Source organism: Nannospalax galili, unplaced genomic scaffold, assembly GCF_000622305.1.
Source record: "Nannospalax galili isolate Female #2095 unplaced genomic scaffold, S.galili_v1.0 scaffold771, whole genome shotgun sequence".
In the NCBI taxonomy this organism is placed as follows: Eukaryota; Metazoa; Chordata; class Mammalia; order Rodentia; family Spalacidae; genus Nannospalax; species Nannospalax galili.
This window is the reverse complement of record NW_008329156.1, coordinates 44,114-65,149: the sequence shown is the minus strand read 5'-3', so window position 1 is coordinate 65,149 and position 21,036 is coordinate 44,114. Positions and strand designations below refer to the sequence as shown.

General features: G+C 45.3%; 2 protein-coding genes across 5 annotated transcripts in view; one reads left to right on the top strand and one right to left on the bottom strand.

Annotated features, from left to right (window-relative positions):
* Positions 1-3,091: 3,091 nt before the first annotated feature.
* The window catches only part of LOC103735258 (UDP-glucuronosyltransferase 1-6), a 51,989-nt gene continuing 34,044 nt past the window's right edge, over positions 3,092-21,036 (bottom strand). For 3 of the 4 annotated variants that reach the window (XM_029564136.1, XM_008834446.3, XM_008834457.3), the window contains 4 exons: positions 7,646-7,777; positions 6,540-6,627; positions 6,052-6,271; positions 3,092-4,078 (listed from right to left, as the gene is read on the bottom strand). In XM_029564136.1, the coding sequence (XP_029419996.1) occupies positions 3,781-4,078; positions 6,052-6,271; positions 6,540-6,627; positions 7,646-7,777 (738 nt within the window). In that variant the 3' untranslated portion in view covers positions 3,092-3,780. Of the gene's footprint in view, positions 4,079-6,051; positions 6,272-6,539; positions 6,628-7,645; positions 7,778-10,671; positions 11,567-21,036 lie in introns of those variants that run through there. The other variant, XM_029564135.1, reaches the window with a different exon arrangement.
* Dnajb3 (DnaJ heat shock protein family (Hsp40) member B3) lies at positions 18,289-19,299 on the top strand. Its single transcript, XM_008834431.2, has one exon. The coding sequence runs from the start codon at positions 18,334-18,336 to the stop codon at positions 19,051-19,053; it is 720 nt and encodes a 239-aa protein (XP_008832653.1). The 5' UTR covers positions 18,289-18,333; the 3' UTR covers positions 19,054-19,299.

Below are 21,036 nucleotides of genomic sequence, written 5' to 3'. Positions count from 1 at the left end.
TTTTCCCACCTGTATCTGAGGGTCAAGGAGCGGTCAAATACTTGTTGTGTGAGCTCCACCATATAAACACATTCCTCCTGACTTGGCAGATTAGGTACTGGTGTGCAAAACACAAACTCAGTAAACAAGCCTGCCACAGCTCAATGTACATAATGGATTAATAGCTCCCAACAGGGGGGCGCACTGGGGACCTAGGCTTGGAACTGGCATCCACTGCTTCTATCAGCTGAGGCAAAGCACAGACCAACCAGGGCTCAATGGTGCAGAAACAGATGTCCAACCTTGAAGGGAAGGATTTCAAAGTCACACTGGAAGGACAGGGCTATCAGGTTAGAGATAGGGTCCATCTTTTAAAATGACACAAACAAAAGGGACTGGAGAGACGGCTCCGCAGTTAAGAGCACTGGCTGCTCTTGCAGAAGTCCAGAGTTTGATTCTCAGCACCCACATGGAGGCAAACAACCATCAGTAACTCCAATTCCAACACCCTCTTCTGACCTCTGTGGGCACTGCATGACACGGGTGTACTAACACACATGCAGGTAATATACTCATACACATAAAAAATTAAAAATAGGGCTGCAGAGATGATTCAGTGGGAGAAAATCTTCACCAGCGACACATCTGACAGAGGTTTAATGTCCAGAATATATGAAGAACTCAAAAAAAACAGAATCAAGAAAGCAAGTAACCCAATTAAAAGATGGGCTAAAGGTCTAAACAGAGTTCTCAAAAGAAGAAATAAGGATGGCTAAGAAACAGCTTAAAAGGTGTTCAGCATCATTAGTAATTAGGGAACTGCAGATTAAAACCACTTTTAAGATTTCATCCTACCCTAGTCAGACTGGCTAAGATCAAAAGATCAAATGATACCAAATGCTGGTGAGGATGTGAAGAAAGGGGAACACTCATCCACTGCTGGGGAAAGTCTGGGGACAGTGACTTGACACAGTGGGCCTGAACATGGATGACCGAGTATATGGATTCCAGTGGGGAGTCTCTGGGAGGGTGCCAGTGGGGACAGGGGTGTGAAGGTGATTAAGATTTTTTTGAGATATTCTGTATGAAATACATAAAAAGGCAATAAAAACAAATTTAAAATAAATGAATCCACTTTTTTAGTCTTTTTTTTGGTCTTTTTGAGACAGGGTCTCCCTGTAGCCCCAGCTAGTCTGGAACTCACTATGTAGACCAGGCTGGCCTTGAACTCACAGAGATCCACCTGCCTCTGCCTCCCCAGTGCTGGGATTAAAGGTGTGCACCACCACAGTGCCATGTGATAAATGCATGGTCTCCAGCAGGGTGCTGTGGAATAGCAGATCCTTTTGTAGGTAGGGCCTGTTGGTAGGTCTTTAGATCATCGGGCCTTTGCCTCAAAGGGGACGTGGTACTCTAGACTCTCTTTCCTTCTCTCTGTTCCTGGTTCAGGGTGTAATTATTTATTTGTTCACACACACACTTCTGCTGTGGTGTCCCACCTTCTGCTCCCTTGCAGAACTGATCCAGTGTCAGCACACTTGAATCTCTAAGACTGTGAGCTAAATGACACTGTTTTCTTTATGAATTATTCACCTCGGGTATTTCATTATACTATTGCAAAACTGACCAATACAGAATGTCACAAAGTCCTAGGTATATCTGTCATATTTTCAATGTTTTGTAAGTACATGTATTTGCCAAAATAATGTGTTAATCAGCTTCCTGTTACTATAACGGATACTTGAGCTCAATCAACTCAAGGTTTATTTTGGTCCAGCTATAGAAGTTTCAGTTTCTGGTCACCTGGCCATATTGCTTTGGGGACTGTGAGGACAGCCTGTAATGCAGGAATCATGTAGCAGAAGTTACCTCAGCAGAGCAAGGAAGGCACCAGGGTCCCAATGTCCCCTTCAAAGGTGTACGCCCGTGATCTCCCTCCCTCCCACTAGACCCCGCCTCTCAATGCTTCTGCCACCTCCCGGTGCTGCCACAGGTTGAGGATCAAGCTATTGACAAACCTTGGAGGACATTCAGGATCCAAACCAGGGTTGGAGAGATGATTCAGTGGTTGAGAACACTTGCTGCTCTTCCAGAGGTCCCACATTCAGTTCCCAGCACCTACATCAGGCAGCTCACAACAGCCTGTAATGCCAGCTCCGGGGATCTGATATCCTCTTCTGGCCTCTGCATGCACATACACACACACACACACACACACACACACACACATAAATATTTTAAAACTATTTTATTTTTCCTTTATTTGTATGAATATATTGTCTGCATGTGTGTAAATGCACCCATGTCATACAATGCCAGTAGAGTCAGAAGAGGGTGTTGGATCCCCTGGAACTGGAGTTATGGATGGCTGTCAGCCACCATGTGGGTGCTGGGAATCGAACCCAGGTCCTCTGCAAGAACAGTCAATGCTCTTAACCGCTGAGCCATCTCTCCAGCCCCAAAATAAATTTTTAAAAATATTTTATTATGTGTATGCATGTATTGCCTGCATGTAGGTAAGTGCACCCATGTCCTGCAATGCCCTTGGAGAACAGAAGAGACTGTCGGATCCCCTGGAACTGGATTTACAGACAGTTGTTAGCTGTCATGTGGGTACTGGGAACCGAACCTGGGTCTTCTGCAAGAACAACCAGTGTTCTTAATCACTGAGCCATCTCTCCAGCCCAATAAATATTTTTTAAAAGATCCAAACCATAGTAGCAACAGTGGTTATTTCTGGGTGAAGTGATTCTTCTTTACTTGTGTACAAATGCATATATGGTGTGTGTGTGTGTGTGTGTGTGTGTACGTGTGTACACATGTGCCAGTCTGTGTTTCTCTAATTTTGTGCCATAATCATGTATTACCTTCACAATAGAGAATGTGCTTTGTGGTTTGGGGTTTTTTTTAGTTTTTGTTTTGAGACAATTCCCACTGTGTAGCCCTGGCTGGCCTAGAACTTACTATGCAGAATAGGCTAGTCTCGAACTCAGAGATCTTCCTGCCCCTGCCTCTTGGGTGCTGGGATTAACGGTGTGCGCCACCACTCATAGATGAGGATACACTTCAACCACAAGTAAATATAACACCAAAGAAGAGATAAACTAAGAAATATAATTTATACAAATTTATTAACAAGTTCCTAGTTGTGGGAAACACTACAGAAAATGTACTTGCCCAGGAATACACTTTGGTTTTCATCAAATTCAGACCCACCCCTTTCACACAAGTAATGATTTTCCTCTCAACCTCCACCATCAATGTCATAGCATTACCCCTTTCCCCAATGTCAGACGTCATTCACCGTTCCCAGGGTTCCAAGTGATTTGTTCATATGAAGGACCATAAGTCTACAAAGGTTACGCCACCACAAAGTATGACCCCACTGAGGAAGGACCAGCACTGGGGAAGGCGTGACTGCAGCAGGTAGAAGAACCCAGATGACACACTGAGCCATCAGCGGAGGGAGGTAGGGGAGCTGCAGGAGCCCATCAATCCTGGAACTTTCAAAGAGGCCACATTTCCGAGCAAGAAATCTAACACTGAGTGCCAAACTTTCCTATAGGTCACAGACAGATGGCAAGTGTTGTCCAGATTAAAAATACTGGAAAAGCAGGCCACATATACAAATACCCTCCCCTGTAGGTGTGAACAGAAATTAGATTATTTTTATTTAAAAATGCTCTGGGTATCTAACTTAGGGACACATTTTCCATAATAAGAATATGAATTTAACACTGATTCTGTTCTCAAGTTTCAAATGATTTGGAGAATAGATCAAAACATCCCCTTCCCACCCACTTAGTGGGTCTTAGATTTATGTGTTTTCTTAACTTGCCCCTTTTTCCCAAAGCATTTACGGAACCCGTAGGCACAGCATTTGAAGACGATGAAGACCACTGTAAGCACGATGGCCAGGAGGAAGCCAATCACATCCAGGGAGTGGTACTGGTACCAAGTGAGGTCATGGGCAGCAGGGCGCAGGTGGGGTGCCCCCTTGTGCCTCATCACGAACTCCACCCAGAATACAGCCAGGTCCAGCGGCTCAATGGGACGGTCCTTGTGAAGCCTGGAGAGGCGCGTGACATTCTCCTTGTAGCTAAACACAAAGAGCTGTGTCAGTGCCCAGGGCACCCATGTAACAAGCAGCCTCCCTTTTATACTTGACTCTAGATAGCAATTTTCTAAACTTAGAAGAGAAACATGTTTCTATTATAGCTAGAAAAGAACTCCCCCAACACATGCTTAATTGGTGTTCTTTATCTTTAAAAAGGAGGAGGAAGAAGAGGAGGCAGGAGCGGGAAAGAGGAAGAGGAAGGGAAGGAGGGTGGGAGGAGAACGGAAAAGTGTGTTTACAAATATTTAAACCTCGTTCCTGTTTTTCTTTTTTGATTTTTAATGAGCTCTTCATAGGAAATTAGATTATATTTTCTTTATAGTGAAATAAATCAAAAGAGGAATCAGTTACAGGTAGAAGAATGGCATGGCTTGAATGTGTTCCCCAAAAGTCCATGTGTGGGAACTGAGTCCCAGTGTGCTGATATGAGAGGTGGGGGAGCCTTTAAGAGGTGAGTAGACATCGAGAGAGATGAATGTCCTTGTCACAGAGCTGGACTCTGTCACACACTATTGTGGGATGAAATCTAGCATGGCCACCATTTATTTATATAACATTTTTATTTAAAAATATTTCATTTAAAACTGTGTGTGTGTGTGTGTGTGTGTGTGTGTGTGTAGTGTACCTGTCTGTGTACAATGCCCACTGTACCAGAAGAGGGCACTGGATCCCCTGAAGAAGGAATTACAGATAGCTGTGAGCTGCCCAACATGGGTGCTGGGAACTGAACTCGGGTCCTCTGCAAGAGCAGCCAGTGCTCTTAACCACTGAGCCATCTTTCCAGCCCCTTGTTTTTGTAAATTGTTTGGGATTTTGTTGGCAGTTGGGTTTTTTTGTTTGTTTGTTTTTTGTTTTTGAGTCAGAGTCTCTATGTAGCCTCTGCTGGTCTGGAATTTTCCATACGGCCGTGAGTTACACTTGAACTTGCGGGGATTCTACCGCCCCTGCTTCCAAAGATTACACGTGTCGACTGCCACCAAGCTGGGCTTCCCACAGGTTTTGGTCAACATGGTAAAAGCCTTGATAGCATACACTAAATTTCATGTAGAGTGAAGTGGCCTGATGATGTCTGCCTCTTGGACATTTTTTAGGGCCACACTTGCCTTTGCTTTATTTCAAGTCTTTATAACACAGCCTGCATCATTTATTTGTCTTATCATGTAATTCCCTATTTATAGAGCCTCATAGACAAAATCTCTCATTAGTTCCAGTGCTAGGAAAAGCTGTACTTGAAACACCTGGGTTTTTGTTGGTTGGTTTTGTCTTAAGATCCATAGCATCTCTCTCTCTCTCTCTCTCTCTCTCTCTCTCTCTCTCTCTCTCTCTCTGTATGTGTGTGTGTGTGTGTTTGAATGTGGTGTGTGTATAATGTGTATGCACATGTATGGAAGTGTGTGCATCTGTGCATGTGCATGCAGAGGCCAGAGAAGGATGATCAGTGTCCTGCTCTGTCAGTCTCCACCTTACTCCTTTGAGACAGAGTCTCTCACTGACCCTGGAGCTAGGTTGATGGTCAGCAAGCTCCAGCAATCCTCCTGTCTCCGTCCTCCACTGGGCTGGGGCCTGGCTTTTCACATGAGTGCTACGTTTCAAAACTCAGGTCCTCATGTTTGCATAGCAAGCACTTATATCTACTGAGCCATCATCTCTCCAGCCCCCACTATGCATCTTAATGGGACATTTCTCTCTTTGGAAGATCTTAGAAATGAGATGCTTATTATGGTGATACCATTTTTAGTATAAATTGGAGTTTACAATCTACAAGGGAAAATAACATTTTTAACTAATTCTATGCTAAAATATAAAGTCCTTTAACAAGGGAATCAGAATAATCCCCAAGTTGCCTCCTGTGCACATCTAGATATGCACTCACTCTGTCTTCTGTTTCCACGGTGATCATGAATGCTGTGGATAGAATATAGGTACTTGTCTTCTTTCCCTTCTCTCTTACTTACCTTTTGTCATTGATGACAGCTTTCAGTGCATTTTCTAAATCATCAGCGGTCATTTCAAGGACGTTCAGGGTCACCCCAGCTCCCCGGGTCTCCATGCGCTTGGCATTGTCCATCTGATCACCGAACAAGGGCATCATCACCATTGGAACCGCATTGCATATTCCTTCATAAATACCGTGGGAGCCAGAGTGTGTGATGAATGCTCGAGCCTTTGGATGACCTGAGAAGCCAAACAGGGAGGACACTGAGTTTTCCAGCCTGGCATTGTTTAAATTCTAAAAACATCCCAGGACCATTATCCACATGTGACCCTTTTAGAAACTCAGAAAGAATAAAAAAGTGGGTTGATATATTCCAAAGATACAAAGCAACGTGGTATATGTTGGCCACAATATATTCAAGCTAAGCAGTCATTAAGAACAGTCATGCCTAAGTCATTTGCTTAATTTAAGCCTGGTCTGACCTATATGCCTGAGATTCCAACCTACCAAGCAGATCATTTTGGGGTAACCACTTGACAAGTATTGTATTCTTTGCAAGATTTGATGGTCGACTTCCAGTGTAGCGCCATAAGACCTTATAAGAATAAAAAACAAAGAGACAAACACAAGAACACAATATGATTTAAAAAAAAAACTCTTACAATAACCATAAAGGTCTCAATCCTGTGACCTCTGTGTGGTGGGAGGTTTGGTGACTAAGAAGGCCCCTGGGGTTGGTAATATTCCATCTTGATCCAGAGGCTTGGTGACATGACTGTGCTTTCCATATATATGAATAAGTGAACAACCAGCCCTAAATTTACAGTCTCTTCACTTATCTTCAAGAGGAAGATTTTTTTTTGATACACAGTCTCCCTGTAGCCCCAGCTGGCCCAGAACTCTCTATGTAGACCAGGCTGACCTTGATTGCTTCCAAAGTGCTGGGATTAAAGGCATGCACTGCTATGCACAGCCTGGTCTGAGAAATTTTCTTAATAAGGTGAGTGGATGCAAAACTATCCAAGTAGAAACATACTAAACATATTCAGTGTCTTAACCAATAGCTTTTCAGAGAAATATTCTTATTTATTTATTTTTAACTTTTAAAAAATTTATTATTTTTATTCTATGTGTATGCATGTATTGCTTGCATGTAGTAAGTGCACCTGTGTCATGCAATGCCCGTGGAGGTCAGAAGAGGCTGTCGGATCCCCTGGGACTGGAGTTACATACGGACAATTGTTAGCTGCCATGTGGGTGCTGTGATTCAAACCTGGGTCTTCTACAAGAACAAACAGTGTTCTTAACCACTGAGCCATCTCTCCAGCTCCCAAAATATTCTTATTTAATATGAAGAAGCAGTACTATGTTTATTTTAATGACATTCTCCCTAGTTCTTGAAGTTACTTAGAGAAAATGAGACTTCTGAGTGAGGCAGACCAGAAAACTAGAGCTGAACTGCAAAAATAATAAAGACAGAAATGAAGAGCTTTGGGGCAATGTGTGGGGGGGTGTCCCAGAGTCAAAGTTTTAGCTCATCAAATTCATTTAGACCCTAGAAGTCTGGAGTTCCTGTAAAAACAGATATGAAGGAGTCATGTAGAACTGCTTACTGTCTGAGGGATTCTCCCTAAAGCCTCAGCAATTTCCATAGCTTTCTTCTCTGGAATTTCTGAGACCATGGATCCCAAGGAGAAAACCACGATTCCATGCTCCCCAGAGGCATTGACGTAGGCTTCGAATTCCTAGAGTGGGAAGAGAAATTTCCAATTCATTCTTTTTACCTCATAGTCCATTGTAATTCTCGAATACGTTAAGCAATGGGTTAAATACCTTCTCTTATGAAATGATTGAAGATGTGTGTGAAATAGACAAAAATCGTTATGGCAACTCTGCCTCCCTCTCTCCTTTCAAAAGAGAAAGGTTTCTTTCTTACAGTTTCTGTGAAATTGCAGGATCCAAGTAATGCACAGATTTCATCGGAGAGGCAGAGGCACATATAGGTATTTGTGTAAACACATGAATGCACACACATGCACATGACACAAGTCCATATACATGCACCCACCTGAGCCCCACACGCAGATCCACTTAGATAAAACAGATGCTAATTAGCATGGCAACTCTCCACCTCCATAGATTATTAAGTCAATTAAAGGCCCAAGAATCTCCCAAATGGTTTCAAATATTTCCAAAGAATAGAGAGGGCATTAATGTGCCAGTGTGATGTGACAGGCTGCCCACAACTGAGGAGTGCCCTGGAGCATGGTACTTTTTTTAAATTGAATTTCGTGATTTTCATACAATATAGTTTGATGGCATTTAGATCTCCTCCTCCACCCACCAACTCCCCCACCCAATTTAATGTACTCTCATATATGTATATAAATTTGATGGTATTTAGATCCCACCCTTATTGCTCCCTGCTCAATTCAATGTGCTCTATTCTATATATAATATGGTCTATAGAGTCTGATTTGTGTCCCCAAATGTTCTTCAGTGTGGATCCATCCACTGGCCAGTTACCCATATGAACTCACAGCAATGGTGACAGCATGCACAAGTCCTATGCAAGCTCAAACAAGACCAAAATCTCAGCATAGACGGACATGGGGAAATGGGTACAAAATCCCAACCCAACCGAAGGCACTTCTGATGGCTGCTGGGAGGGGGACAGACAGTATCTTACAGGGATGGAACATGGTACTTTTATGACTAAAACTCATAATCCTGAGCAAACCCAGTCCTTGGTCCAAATGAGATATAGGAGGCCCAACAGGCCTTGGTACTCGTGACTTGAGGGTTCTGCCAAGCTCCACCCTGAACATACCAGAAAAGTCCATATCCTGGTCAGCCAGAGCACACCCTCTCCCACCCGCATGAGGGCCAGGCCCCCTGTAGTCCTCCAGCTCATCACAGCAGGGACACCTTGGCCTCATCTGCTGGGCCCATCAGAGCAGAGAGACCAGACTGGGCTTCTCCACCACCCTGGATTTTGATCTGTGTCAAAAACATCCTGAAGACAGCTTCCCTGAAGCCCTTCCTCCCCAGGATCATATCACGTTTAAAAAAATTTATTTATTTATTTTATGTGTATGTGTGTATTGCCCGCATGTAGGTAAGTGCACCTGTGTCGTGCAATGCCCACGTAAGACAGAAGAGGCTGTCGGATCACCTGGAACTGGAGTTACAGACAGTTGTTAGCTGCCATGTGGGTCTTCTGCAAGAACAATGTTTTAGCCACTGAGCCATCTCTCCAGCCCCCATATCACATTTTTCTTCTCCCCTCCTCACCCACTTCTTTCCTGGAGATAGGCGTTGCACTTCCTGATGCCCTTTGCTTTCCTTCTACTGCCTAATGGCACATAGCTGACCTACATTCTAGGATCTTCACTCCTTCGGGCTATATAGAATTTCATCTGGAAAGGGCCAAGGCTAATTTCCCATCCCTTATACTCTCCCACACCCACTCAGCAGCCAGCAGTATGTGATTAACCTGATCAGATCTGCACATCTATAAACATCTGAAGTTAGACAGCAAGATTTAACTGAAGCTGAATTAGCACGCAAGTTGTGTACAGAGACCAGAAAAGCAAGTCACAGAGATTGCGGCAGGACAGATAACGCCTTATTCTGTACCAACTTTTATGGATTCAGTAAAGGTGAGCACTCTATTTGGTTCAACCTACCCTAAACTTTGTGCCAACATCACCACAGTCCTTGGAACAGCCAAACAGTGAGGCAACATGCTAACTGCAAATAACCTTTAATCACCTACTTGTCTCCTAAGTAAGATGAGTAACCCAGAAAGAACTTCCCCTCTCTGAGGACACATCACTTGACCACATGAGATCTTTAAAATAGTTTCTCTGTTCAACTGAGAGTTGTGTTTTTAGTTCCAAGCTTTGGCTGGATTTATGCTTCCCAAACATCTTTAGAATTCTGAAATCCATTTAGACTACCTGTTGGAAGCCCAACACACTACCATTTTGCAATCCCAGCCAAGTACACATATTTTGAGCCTGTCTACCTCTATGCATGGTCTCTTCCTTCATTATCTTGAAATCTCTGACTTCCTGGATCTCCAACTGGCTATTTGCCTCAGACTCCTCATGTATGACTGTGGTCTCTGAATTTCTCTCTTCCATCAAGATACTCTCACTCTTGAACAGGAGGATGACATCTTGCCACATTAAAAAGGAGAGAAGCTGCAGGATCTGCCTTCATGTTAGAATATCTAGAAACTAAACCTTTAACCAGGACCAAAAAGACAATGTCCCCTGCCAGGATCTATAAATGTTAAAGAGCAACTGCAACAGACTTGAGCTTCTAGTGACTGGAACCCTGAATCTAGTGCCCCAATTGAGGGCAAGATTCATGATATACATTTCTGTTCTCTGCAAGGTGCCCCAAACTCAGCTCTTTGTTCTTAGGCAGTGAATGCTGCCTATCTTCCCAACATATTTTATAAAAATAAGTAACTTAGAAGATGACGCCAAAGACAGACAAATTCCAGCCTGGGAGACTTGTGAGTCAGAAATCAACATAAGAGCATTTGAAACCGTCCCAGCGTGTTCACTGAGGTCAGCACGTACCTACGGGAAAGTTACTTTCTCCAAAGAAACACTCAAACACATACCTGGGATATAGGCTTTTTCTCAAGGCAGTTCATCCCACCAAGAAAAACTATGTTGGGCATGATGGGCCTGGGGTAATCCTTCACAAAGTCAGTTCTCAAGAGCCATATAGACGCAGAGCTCAGAAGGTCATAAACAGTCACCTTTTTATGGAGAATTTCTGAGGCAAGTGCTGCATAAGGGGAATAAACTACATCGCACAGAAAGTTCTCTGTCAAAGCAATAAGCACATTCTTCACTCGCTGAAGGAAGCTCATGTGATCTGAGTTTGCGGACAAGAGCTTGGGCACATAGGACAGTGGGTTGGGACACTGGGTGGCTTTCATATCCAGGCTACATGGCAGTGCATTCAAGTAGTATACAGTAGGCAGTGCCAGGTACTGGGCCAGGATGGTGCCGCAAGGGATGAAAGGGTCTGTCAGGAGGGCATCGAAGTGGCTTTCTTGCAGGGAAGTCATCAGCGGGGCGTTTTGCAGCAGGTGGGTGCAGGCGGACAGGAGTAGAGCAGAGTCCCTTATGACTTTCTTGTACGTTTTGATCACACGCAGGAGGAAAGGATTGTTCTCAAAGACAGCATGCCCAAGTTCTGCAAAAGTGGCTGCCACATTCTCCTTTTGGAATGGCACTGGGTACTTCTTCAAGGTGTAATAGGATCCTTCCTCTATGTATACCGAGGCTTCAGGTGCTACGACCAGTATGTCATGTCCCCTCTGATGGAGCTGCTGGATGATCACATGCATGCTCAGCCAGTGGCTGCCATCCACAGGGATCAATAACAGCTTCCCAGCATGGGACACAGAGGGGCTGAACACGTATAACAGAAGGCCCAGGAGAAGCAAACGTGGGCCCTGGGACACCATGGCTGTGGTGTGGCTGCCTTTGTGGTCTGCTGTGGTCTACCCAGGCTTTCTCACAGGTAGCAGAAAGAAACCTGTTCATCCAGTTAATGTTTGACTGTGCCCCATGACCGACCAAAGCTGTCGATTGGCAAAGACCACAGGACGTTTGCTTTTGCGATGAAGAGAGTGGAGTTTTATTGGGTTTCTTAATAGATAACAGCAGATGAATTGGCTGTATTTCCTTAGATTCCATTCTTGAGTGAACATAAACAGCAAACCACCCCCAGCTTTATTATTCATTAAATTAACATTTTCACAGGTCAAAAAGTGTTAACAGAAAAGAAAAAGGACCACAAAGTGCCAACGTGTAAAACAGAAAGTTTCCCAGAGACTTTTGGAAAGAAAAGACATTATGCTGAAGCTCTACTTTGGTCCATGGAAACCCCAAAGAGTGTCCTCTCTACTTGTCACTCAGGGCTCTACCTTGCCACCTCCCTCACTTTTCAAATGTGTATCTATGTGTGAATGTACATGCACATATGTACTCATGCATGTGGAGGCCAGAGGGCAACCTTGGGTATCATTCCCCAGATGCTGTACTCCTTGTTTTTCAAATGAAGCTCACCAATTCGTCTAAGCCAGGAGGTCAAAGGATCTTCCCATCTCTGACTCCCCATCACTGGGATTAGAAACATGGCCCACCACATCCAGCATTTCTTATATGGGTTGTGTGTGCATGAGCACATGAGCACTTTAATGACTGAGCTGTCTCCCCAGCTTTCATTTCTTGTTTTTACCTCATACTATGGGATCCAGCACAGTACTGGGTCTCAAGAATGCAGCAAAGACCAGCACAGATGTGTCCTGCCTCCCCAGGACTCAAGCTCCATCAAAAGGGACAGACTTACAACTCAAACTAATAAAGCAGGCCCTTAGGGATTGCAAAGTGTATCAAGAAGGAGATGAATGGAGTCATGATGGGTCAGAGAACGACTCAGAGGGGAGAAGTCCATAAGTCCATGGGGTCCTCTCCAAGGGCAGAACTGTACTTCCCCAGAGAGACAGTGATAGGATGTATTACAAACAGGAAAACAGATTAGATAAGCTTACAAGGTTCAATTGTATTCATCAGACTGGCCCAAGATCAAGGGGACATTCTGATGATCGATGTGAAGGCAACAAAGTCAGGTAGACAAAAACAAGAATTTGTATTTATTGAGTGTTTACTATGTGCCAATGTTGTCCAGCTAAGCACCTGACAACATGTTGTCTCATAGAGCTGTCCTATAGAAGCAGGCAGTATTTTCCTCATCTGGCACACCGAGGTTGAGAGAAGCAAAGAGATTCACCACAGCCCTGGGGCAGAACTAAGACCCAGGCCTTGGATGTTGGTGCCCAGAGTCCCCACTTCTTAATTCCTCCCAGGCTTCAGTAGCACCCAGACCAGCCCCCAGTGAAAATTTGCACCCTATGATCCCAATGGTATGACTCAACTATAATAAATGGAGAAAAGGCAGACAGGAGTGAAGGAGAAGGTGTTCGAATGGACCATCTGCTGCCCTCAGAGACCAGGAAGAGCTGCTGAATAGAAATGTTCCTCTCAGAGTAGGCAACCAGAGTGTGGGCAGAACTGAGCTCTGCATCCTTTTCTCTGGGGATCCACTTCAGTCTTAACAGTCCCAGGATGAAAGTACAGATCTCAACACTGACCATGGGCATAACTGGCCACTCCTATGTGGGGTAATGCTTTGAGCATCAAGGAGAAACTACTTAATTCTAAAGCTTTGATGGTAACACAGTGACAGGGCTCCTCTCATTCTGGAACTTAGAGTCTTTTTCCTGGGTCTCCATCCTTCAACAGACTTCCAGTTTAATTATCTGTCTGCAGGGGTACACATATGTGCATGCACACATGGACACACACAACCTGTGCACACATGCACTCCGCAGCCCTTCCACACCCTTGAGCACTCTTCCTTCTTGGTAAGCAGATGAGTAGTAGCAATGCCTTTGGCCTTTGTTGTACCCATGTCTGAAATTCTGAAATTCACAATCCAAGTTAAACTTTAAGATCAATACTGATCCTAGGATCGTCAGCTCCATTTCATGAGAGTCCATGTTCAGACTATATGGAGCAAATGGCCTCTAAACACTAATGGTTTTATGACTTTCTTTTCCTGCAATCACATGGAATCTTAAGCTTTTAAAAATTTAAATGGTGGGGCTGGAGAGATGGCTCAATGATAAGCTGCTCTTACAGAGGACCTGGGTTCGGTTCCTAGCACTCACATGATAGCTAACAACCATCCATAACTCCATTTCCAGGGGATCCAACTTCCTCTTATGACCTATGTGGGTACTGCATGACATGGGTGCAGGCAATACGCTCATACACATGAAATATTCTTTAAATTTTAAAATGGTGCTGAAGATGGAATCCAGGGCCATACACAAAGCAGAAAGTGCTCTGCCACTGAGCTGCACCCTGAGTCTCTGAGCTTTTTGAAGCTACTGTGGACCCAAGAAGGTTTGGGGACCCAACTCTGTCCTTGACCAGGAAATATTGTTTACTAATGTAAATGGAAGGCAGTGCACATTTCTCTAAGGAGACCCACTGCAAAGCTATACATTGACAGGTCTGCCCTGGAGCCTCAGCAGACCTGATGTTTCAAACCCACTGCTAATCCTTTCATTCGCCAAGCACATAAGGAACACGTGAGCTCTACTGTGTCAGGAACTATGCTAGGGGTCTGGGCCAGAAAGAAAACTGGAACGACATCTGCCTGTAAGGGAGGGTCCAGAAAGGTGGAGGACAACCTAGAACCAATAACAGAGCACAGCAAGTTGTGCTTTGGTGACCAAGGAAACCAGAGTGGAGCAGCAATGGGGCTTTGGAGGCTGTTGAAGAGTGCAGTGTCTGAGAAGTCCATGAAATGCACTGAGAGGAACTTTCTTTTTAAGATGAAGCTGGAAGCCAACCGTCCCTTTATGTGGGATACTTATCACCTTTCATGGGATAAGCAGAGAGGAGCTTGTGACTAAGGAAACCACATAAACGCTCCATTGTCCCTTGGATCACCTCCAGGACCCTGCTGGAGAAACAAGTCAGTTTTGTTTTGCTTTTGAAACTCCACAGCATTTTCCCATCCTGCCTTTCATCGTCGAGCAGTTTGCACATCTGTTTTTGCCACTAGACCAAGTATAATGCAAAATTTCTCACAGGCAGGTCCCAGCTTTGGGATCGATGTCTCATCCAGGTGCCACACCACAGCTATACAGACGGTAAGTACTCAGTAAACGTGTCAGTACAGGCTAGCTTCTTCTCCCTTTGCTCTAGGCCCCATACCCAAACCAAGTGCTGACTCTCTCAGATCCAGGGGCCATGGCCCTGGTTCAGAGTTCAGCCTCCAGGTTGCCTGACTCAATGCACCTGGTTTGCCCCTGTAGCATTCCACCCCATCACCTCTTCCAGTGCCTTGATCAACATCACAGGCCCATCAGCTTTGCCCTTCCTTGGACCCCAGGCCACCTTTCCAAGTTCATTTCTCCTCTCTAGCTCATTTACTCAGTCACTGCCTCTGCCCTTTACTCCTGATCCTATCATTTTTTATGTCATGTTTGCCATGTGCCAAGCCTAGAGAGGTTCAAGTTCAAACTCAAATGACCATTCTGGTGAGACAGTGCTACCAGTTAGACCTAGTGCCCTTCATGGTTAAATCTTTAAAAGTTTGTTGGTTAATCATTTTACATTTACAGCTAAATAACCTTTATTGGTGTATTGCCTCACAATTGATCAAAGCAAGGAACATATTTGTCCAGAAGTGAATATAACTCAAGGGTCACGCAATGTTAAGAGAGCCATAGTCAGGAATCAGCAGTTTTAGTGAGAATCAATGCATGCCAAATGTACCAGCAGCGCTACAAATATAGCCCACAAGTTTTAATGATTTTGGTTCACTATATCAATGGCTCTGAGAGTAATAGCTAGGGAGACCTGAGGACCCCTAAGAATTTTTCAGGGTACTTTTTACAAAGTTAAACATTTCCATTAACAATGATATTCACTTTAAAAAATTCTCATTCTTAGCTGGAGAGATGGCTCAGGGGCTAAGAGCACTGGCTGTTCTTGCAGAGGCCCCAGGTTCAGTTCCCAGCACCTACATGTCAGCTAACAACGATTCATGACTCCAGCTCCAGGAGTTTCAGGGGATCTGATGTCCTCTCCTGGTCTCTGTGGGCTTTGCATGTATGTATGATATACATATGAGCATACAGAACACTCATATACATAAAATAAAAATTTAATCTTATTCTCTCATAAGCGAATTGTGGGATTTTCTAGAGGCTAAGTAATGTGTGATATCATAGTAAATGGAACACAGAAGCAGACATGACAACTCAGCTTTATTATTATTATTATTTTTTTTTTTTTTGGTTTTTTTGAGACGGGGTCTCCCTGTAGCCCCAGCTAACTGGAACTCACTATGTAGACCAGGCTGGCCTTGATCTCACAGAGATTCACCTGCCTCTGCCTCCCTAGTGCTGGGATTAAAGATGTGTGCCACCAGACCAGAGAATCCACCTCTATTAAGCCAGCCGGATAATGTTAGAGTATCAATAAGCTCCAAACTTAATTGGTCCAGACTTTGAGTCTTTTAGATAGACACACCGAAGGGGGTAACCCAATTACCTCACCCTGCATCCCTGTTCAGCATGGAAGAAGCCAGAGCAGTCTGCGTCCCGATTCCCTATCAGCAATTTGGGTAAACCTCTTGAGAAGGTGGTGTGATAAGAATAGGAGGTAGAAATTGGCTAGGCAGTTAGGGTAAAAAGACCCCAAAGAAATGTAGCCAGTTTCTTTGTCTAAAAGTCAATTGTCCTTGGGCCTTTTAGCAACATACTCTGTTCCAAGGGCCAAAAAATGTTAAAAGTAGTTGGGAGCTTTTATCCCTAAAAGATTTTAGGGTTACCCCTTGTCTTAGTTTGTTTCTTCATTGCTGTGACAAAATACTCTGACTGCTACCAACTTAGGGAGGAAAGGGTTTATTTAGCTTAAATATCCCAGGTCACAGTTCATCCGGGAGCTCAAGGTAGAAACTCAGGGCAGGAATCTGGAGGAAGGAGCTGGAGCACAGGCCATGGAGGAATGCTGCTTACTGGCTTGCTCCCCTGGCCCCTGCTCAGCCTGCTTTCTTATGCAACACAGGCCCACCTGCTCAGGGGTGGCACCGTCCACAGTGGGCTGGGCCCTCCCACATCACTCATCAAGAAAATGCCCCTCAGACATGGCCACAGGCCAGTCCAATAGAGGAAATTCCCCAAATGAGGCTCCCTCAACCCAGGTGTGTCAAGTTGACACTAAAGCTATCCAGCACACCCCTTCAGAGGGGTAATGTTGGAGTATCAATAAGCCCCATAAATTGAACTGGTCCAGACTATAAAAATGTCTAGTTGATCTGTTGGAGGACCCACTTTTCAAGTCTCGCGGGTCAATTACCTGGTGATAGAACCGCTCCTAGAAAGGCAGGTTCACCTTAAGTTATGCTAAACAGATGGGCAGAATACCTGGTGTGTTATTAAGGTAATGAATATTTCTGCCTAGACTCGCTGCAGCTCTCCGCAAAACTTCCAGACCAGCCACAGTCATGTAGGTCTCAGTAAGTCTGTCCGCTTTCCTGAAGAGTGTAATTTCTCCTTTTCTTCTTCATGCCTTTCTTACTAAACATACTTTCTTTAAGGCTTTGGGCTGCCCCTAGCATCCTGTAGTTCTTCACGTTCTCTCTAAAGCTTCCTTCTCCCAGCCATGTGGCTGCCAGTCAGCCACGTGTCTGACCTCCATGCAGGCTCTAAACCTGCATGGCTCCATGATTTTTTTTTACTTCTTCCCACCACTCACCTCCTCAAGGCAGCTGTCAAGATCACAGGCAACTCACCTGTCCTGAGGATTTTTAAGAGTCTAATAAAATTGTAAAAGCTTCCCTTTGGGTCCATTCTTAAACTCTTTTATGAATGACACTAAGAACCCTCTAGGGTTTTCAATACTAGGAAGATTTGAAAAAAAATTTATACACACCACTCTTCTGAATTTTTTGAAAAGGCTCTCTTCTCATGTTAGTGTGCAACACAACTGGTTATGATAATGCCAGCTAAAGGGTATTTCCTTTTGTTTTATATGGCATACAGATCCCATGTAAAAGAACACAGCGGGTCCTGAGGCCAAACCATTTGGGAACCTCGCTCCTACACAAATCACTATCTCTGAGCACAAAGCTCATTCCTGTCAACCTTATCCCCTTCCCCGTGGAAGGAAAGCGGACTTTAGGAGCACACCTGTTAACCCACAACTGCAAAAGGGGGAGGCAGCTGGGCATCACTGCAAGTTCAAGACCAGGTGGAGCTGCATAGCTGGAGAATGAGAAGGGGGAGGGGGGCAAAAGAGAGAAAAGGGAGGAGGAGGAGAAGAAGAGGAGGGAAAGGAGGAAGTGAGTAGAGAAGGAAAGAGAACGAAGGGAACAGAGGGGAGGAGGACGGAAAAAGCAGCAGCACCACTTTTCCAGGGCGGCCAAAGTCACTGCCCCCACCCCTTCCCCTAGGCTTTTCAACCACCCAAGGTGCGCCACAGGCGGGCTGGGGCGTCACAGAGGAGCCTGACTTGTCATCACAGGGCCTCGGGATGCCTGCATTCTGATAGGCCGAGACCCGTCCGCCTCAGCCAATGGGAGGCGGCCACGTCACAAGGGCGCAGAAGCCGCGCGGGCCGCCGGGAGCCCGGGCCACCTGTCCAGTCGGCTCCCAGCGCGCTGAGGCCTCCGGCGGCCAGCCGCCATGGTGGACTACTACGAGGCGCTGGGCGTGCCGCGGCAGGCGTCGGCGGAGGCCATCCGCAAGGCGTACCGCAGGCTGGCGCTCCGGTGGCACCCAGACAAGAACCCCGAGCACAAGGAGGAGGCGGAGAGGCGGTTCAAGCAGGTGGCGCAGGCCTACCAGGTCCTGTCGGACGCCCGCAGGCGCGAGGTATACGACCGCTGCGGGGAGCCGTGCGAGGACTGCGGCGGCGCGGCGGGCGGCGCGTTCCAGGACGCATTCCAGTACGTCTTCTCCTTCCGGGAGCCGGCCGACGTCTTCAGGGAGTTCTTCGGGGGCCAGGACCCTTTCTCGTTGGACTTCTTTGGAGACCCGCTGGATAACTTCTTCTGGGATCGGAGGCGCTCCTGGGGGAGCCGGGGCAGAAGGGCCGTCCCCTTCTCGGCCTTCAGCGTCTTCCCGGGCTTTGGGGGTGGCTTCCCTTCCTTCCATGCAGGATTCCCGCCTTTCAGCTCGCTGGGAAGTGGAGGCCTCGATTCCTTCTCCATGTGCTGTGGGAGCGGTGGCGCGGGCAACTTCAAGTCTGTGTCGACGTCCACCGAGATAATGAATGGCAAAAAAATCACCACCAAGAGAATCGTGGAGAATGGCCAAGAAAGGGTGGAAGTGGAAGAAGACGGCAAATTAAAGTCCCTGATAATTAATGGCAAAGAGCAGTTGCTTCATATTGATACCAAGTAAAGACTTCAAGTACGATTTAAGAACTATCAGGACTTTTTTATTACATGTCCAAGGGAACTCAACATTCAGAGCAGTTGTATTTCAAGACACACCAGTGCCTCCTGTTGGGACCACAGGAATAGCATCTCTCCCAGTCTTTACCAGTCTTTATGGCAGTTGTGTCTGTATGCCTTCGGTACTTATTAAACTTAACCCTGAGACAGACCATCATTATTTCTTAGTGCTACGAAAAATTGCTCCCAGCACCGTGAACCTTTCATAGGTCTATTTTGATGAAAATGTGACCCAGGGAGTTTGGTGGGAGTCATGTAACCCATGTTCTCTTTTACCCCACTTTGGTGAAAGATAGGCATATATTGGTTCTTTCATTTCAAGTAAATTGAAGAAGCTTTTACTTATACACAGAATGATGATGCTAAAGGAACAGTTGGCCATGGTCTAAAAGGTTGGATTTAGGCTTTAAAAAGCACTTACTGGAACAAAGCAGATGGAATTAAGATTCCCATCACTGCTGGAATGAATTACTACACACTTAGTGGTGTGTATCACAGTAACTCTCCAAGTTCTGTGAGCCAGAAATCCAAAATTCACTTCATTGGACAAGAAGGAGGGTTGCCAGGACCATGCTGTATCTGAAAGCTGAGGCCTATGTGTATCAGTCAAGGCCTAGAGGACACATGGCTGGTTAGTACTCAGAACTGAATTGGAAGATGCGGAAGTGCAGAACATGCTTCCTTTTAAAAAAGGCCATGTAGACTTCTCTGTTACCGTTGTAGGGTATATATTCTCTAAACATTATATATGAAATCAATGTAGCTTCAAAAGCCAGCTTTTACCTAAAATGCTAACTGGGAAAAGCATCATAACGCACATCTGAGGAAGTATGTTCTATTAGCATAGTTTGTGTTACATAGTCAGACCTTGCAGGAGATGTCTGCCTTGAGGGTAGCACAGAATATCCTACTTTACCCCCCATGCCATCTGTGAAAACTGCCTAAGACGTAAAGGCAAAAGGAGATCTGAAATTATAAAGATGCACCACTTCGGAATTCTCTGCCAAGAGGCCATGAAACCTAGGCACATTGTTACCAACTAGGACTACATGAGAATAGATAGGGTACTATTCTTGTTTGCTTAACAATTGCTGTGCTAAAACACTGACCAAAACCAACTTGTGGAAGAAAAAGGTTTATATGGCTTACAGCTCAGTCCATCATCAACGGACGCCAGGGCAGGAGTTGGAGCACAGACTGGAGGAACACTGCTTACTGCTTGCTCCCCTGGCCTGTGCTCAGCCTGCTTTCTTCTGCAACACAAGACCACCTGCCCAGGGGTGGTACTGCCCACTGGGGGCTGGGCTGGGCCCTCCCACATTACTCAAGAATACATGACCACAGGCCAATCCAATGGAGGCAATTCTGCCATTAAGATCCCTCTACCCAGGTGTGTCAAGTTGACAACACTGTCTAGCACAGATACCCGTAGTGCCTTTAAGGTGTGCCCTGAATGTAGTAACATGTACAACATGTCAGGAACATGAGCTTTGGCACTGTCTTCCCAGGGAACACGTCAATAAAATAGTCAACAAAGTACCTGGGTAGCTGCTTGCTTAATAACTAAAATAACTTTGGGGGAAAAAAATGAGTGTTTACCCCAGCCTAGTGAACCAGTGAAGACAGTCACTGAGGGGGCTAGGGAGATGGCTCAGAGGTTAAACCACTTACTATACAAGCATCCCCAGAAACCCACATAAATGCTGGATTGACATGACCCTCAGTAGATGGAGACAGGAGCCCCACAGCAAGTTGGCTAACAAGACTAGCCGTATTGGCAAGCTCTGAGTTTGAGAGACCCTGCCTCAGCAAATAAGGTGGAAGATCATCAAGGATGATTCCTACATTAATCTTGGGCCTCCCCATCCACACCCACATGAGTGTGCACATGCATGCAAAAATGTGCAAACACCATATATACATGAAAAAA

What these genes read in the sequence shown, in the direction of transcription:
- Dnajb3 (XM_008834431.2), top strand. Translation starts at nt 18,334, where the DNA reads ATGGTGGACTACTACGAGGCGCTGGGCGTGCCGCGGCAGGCGTCGGCG.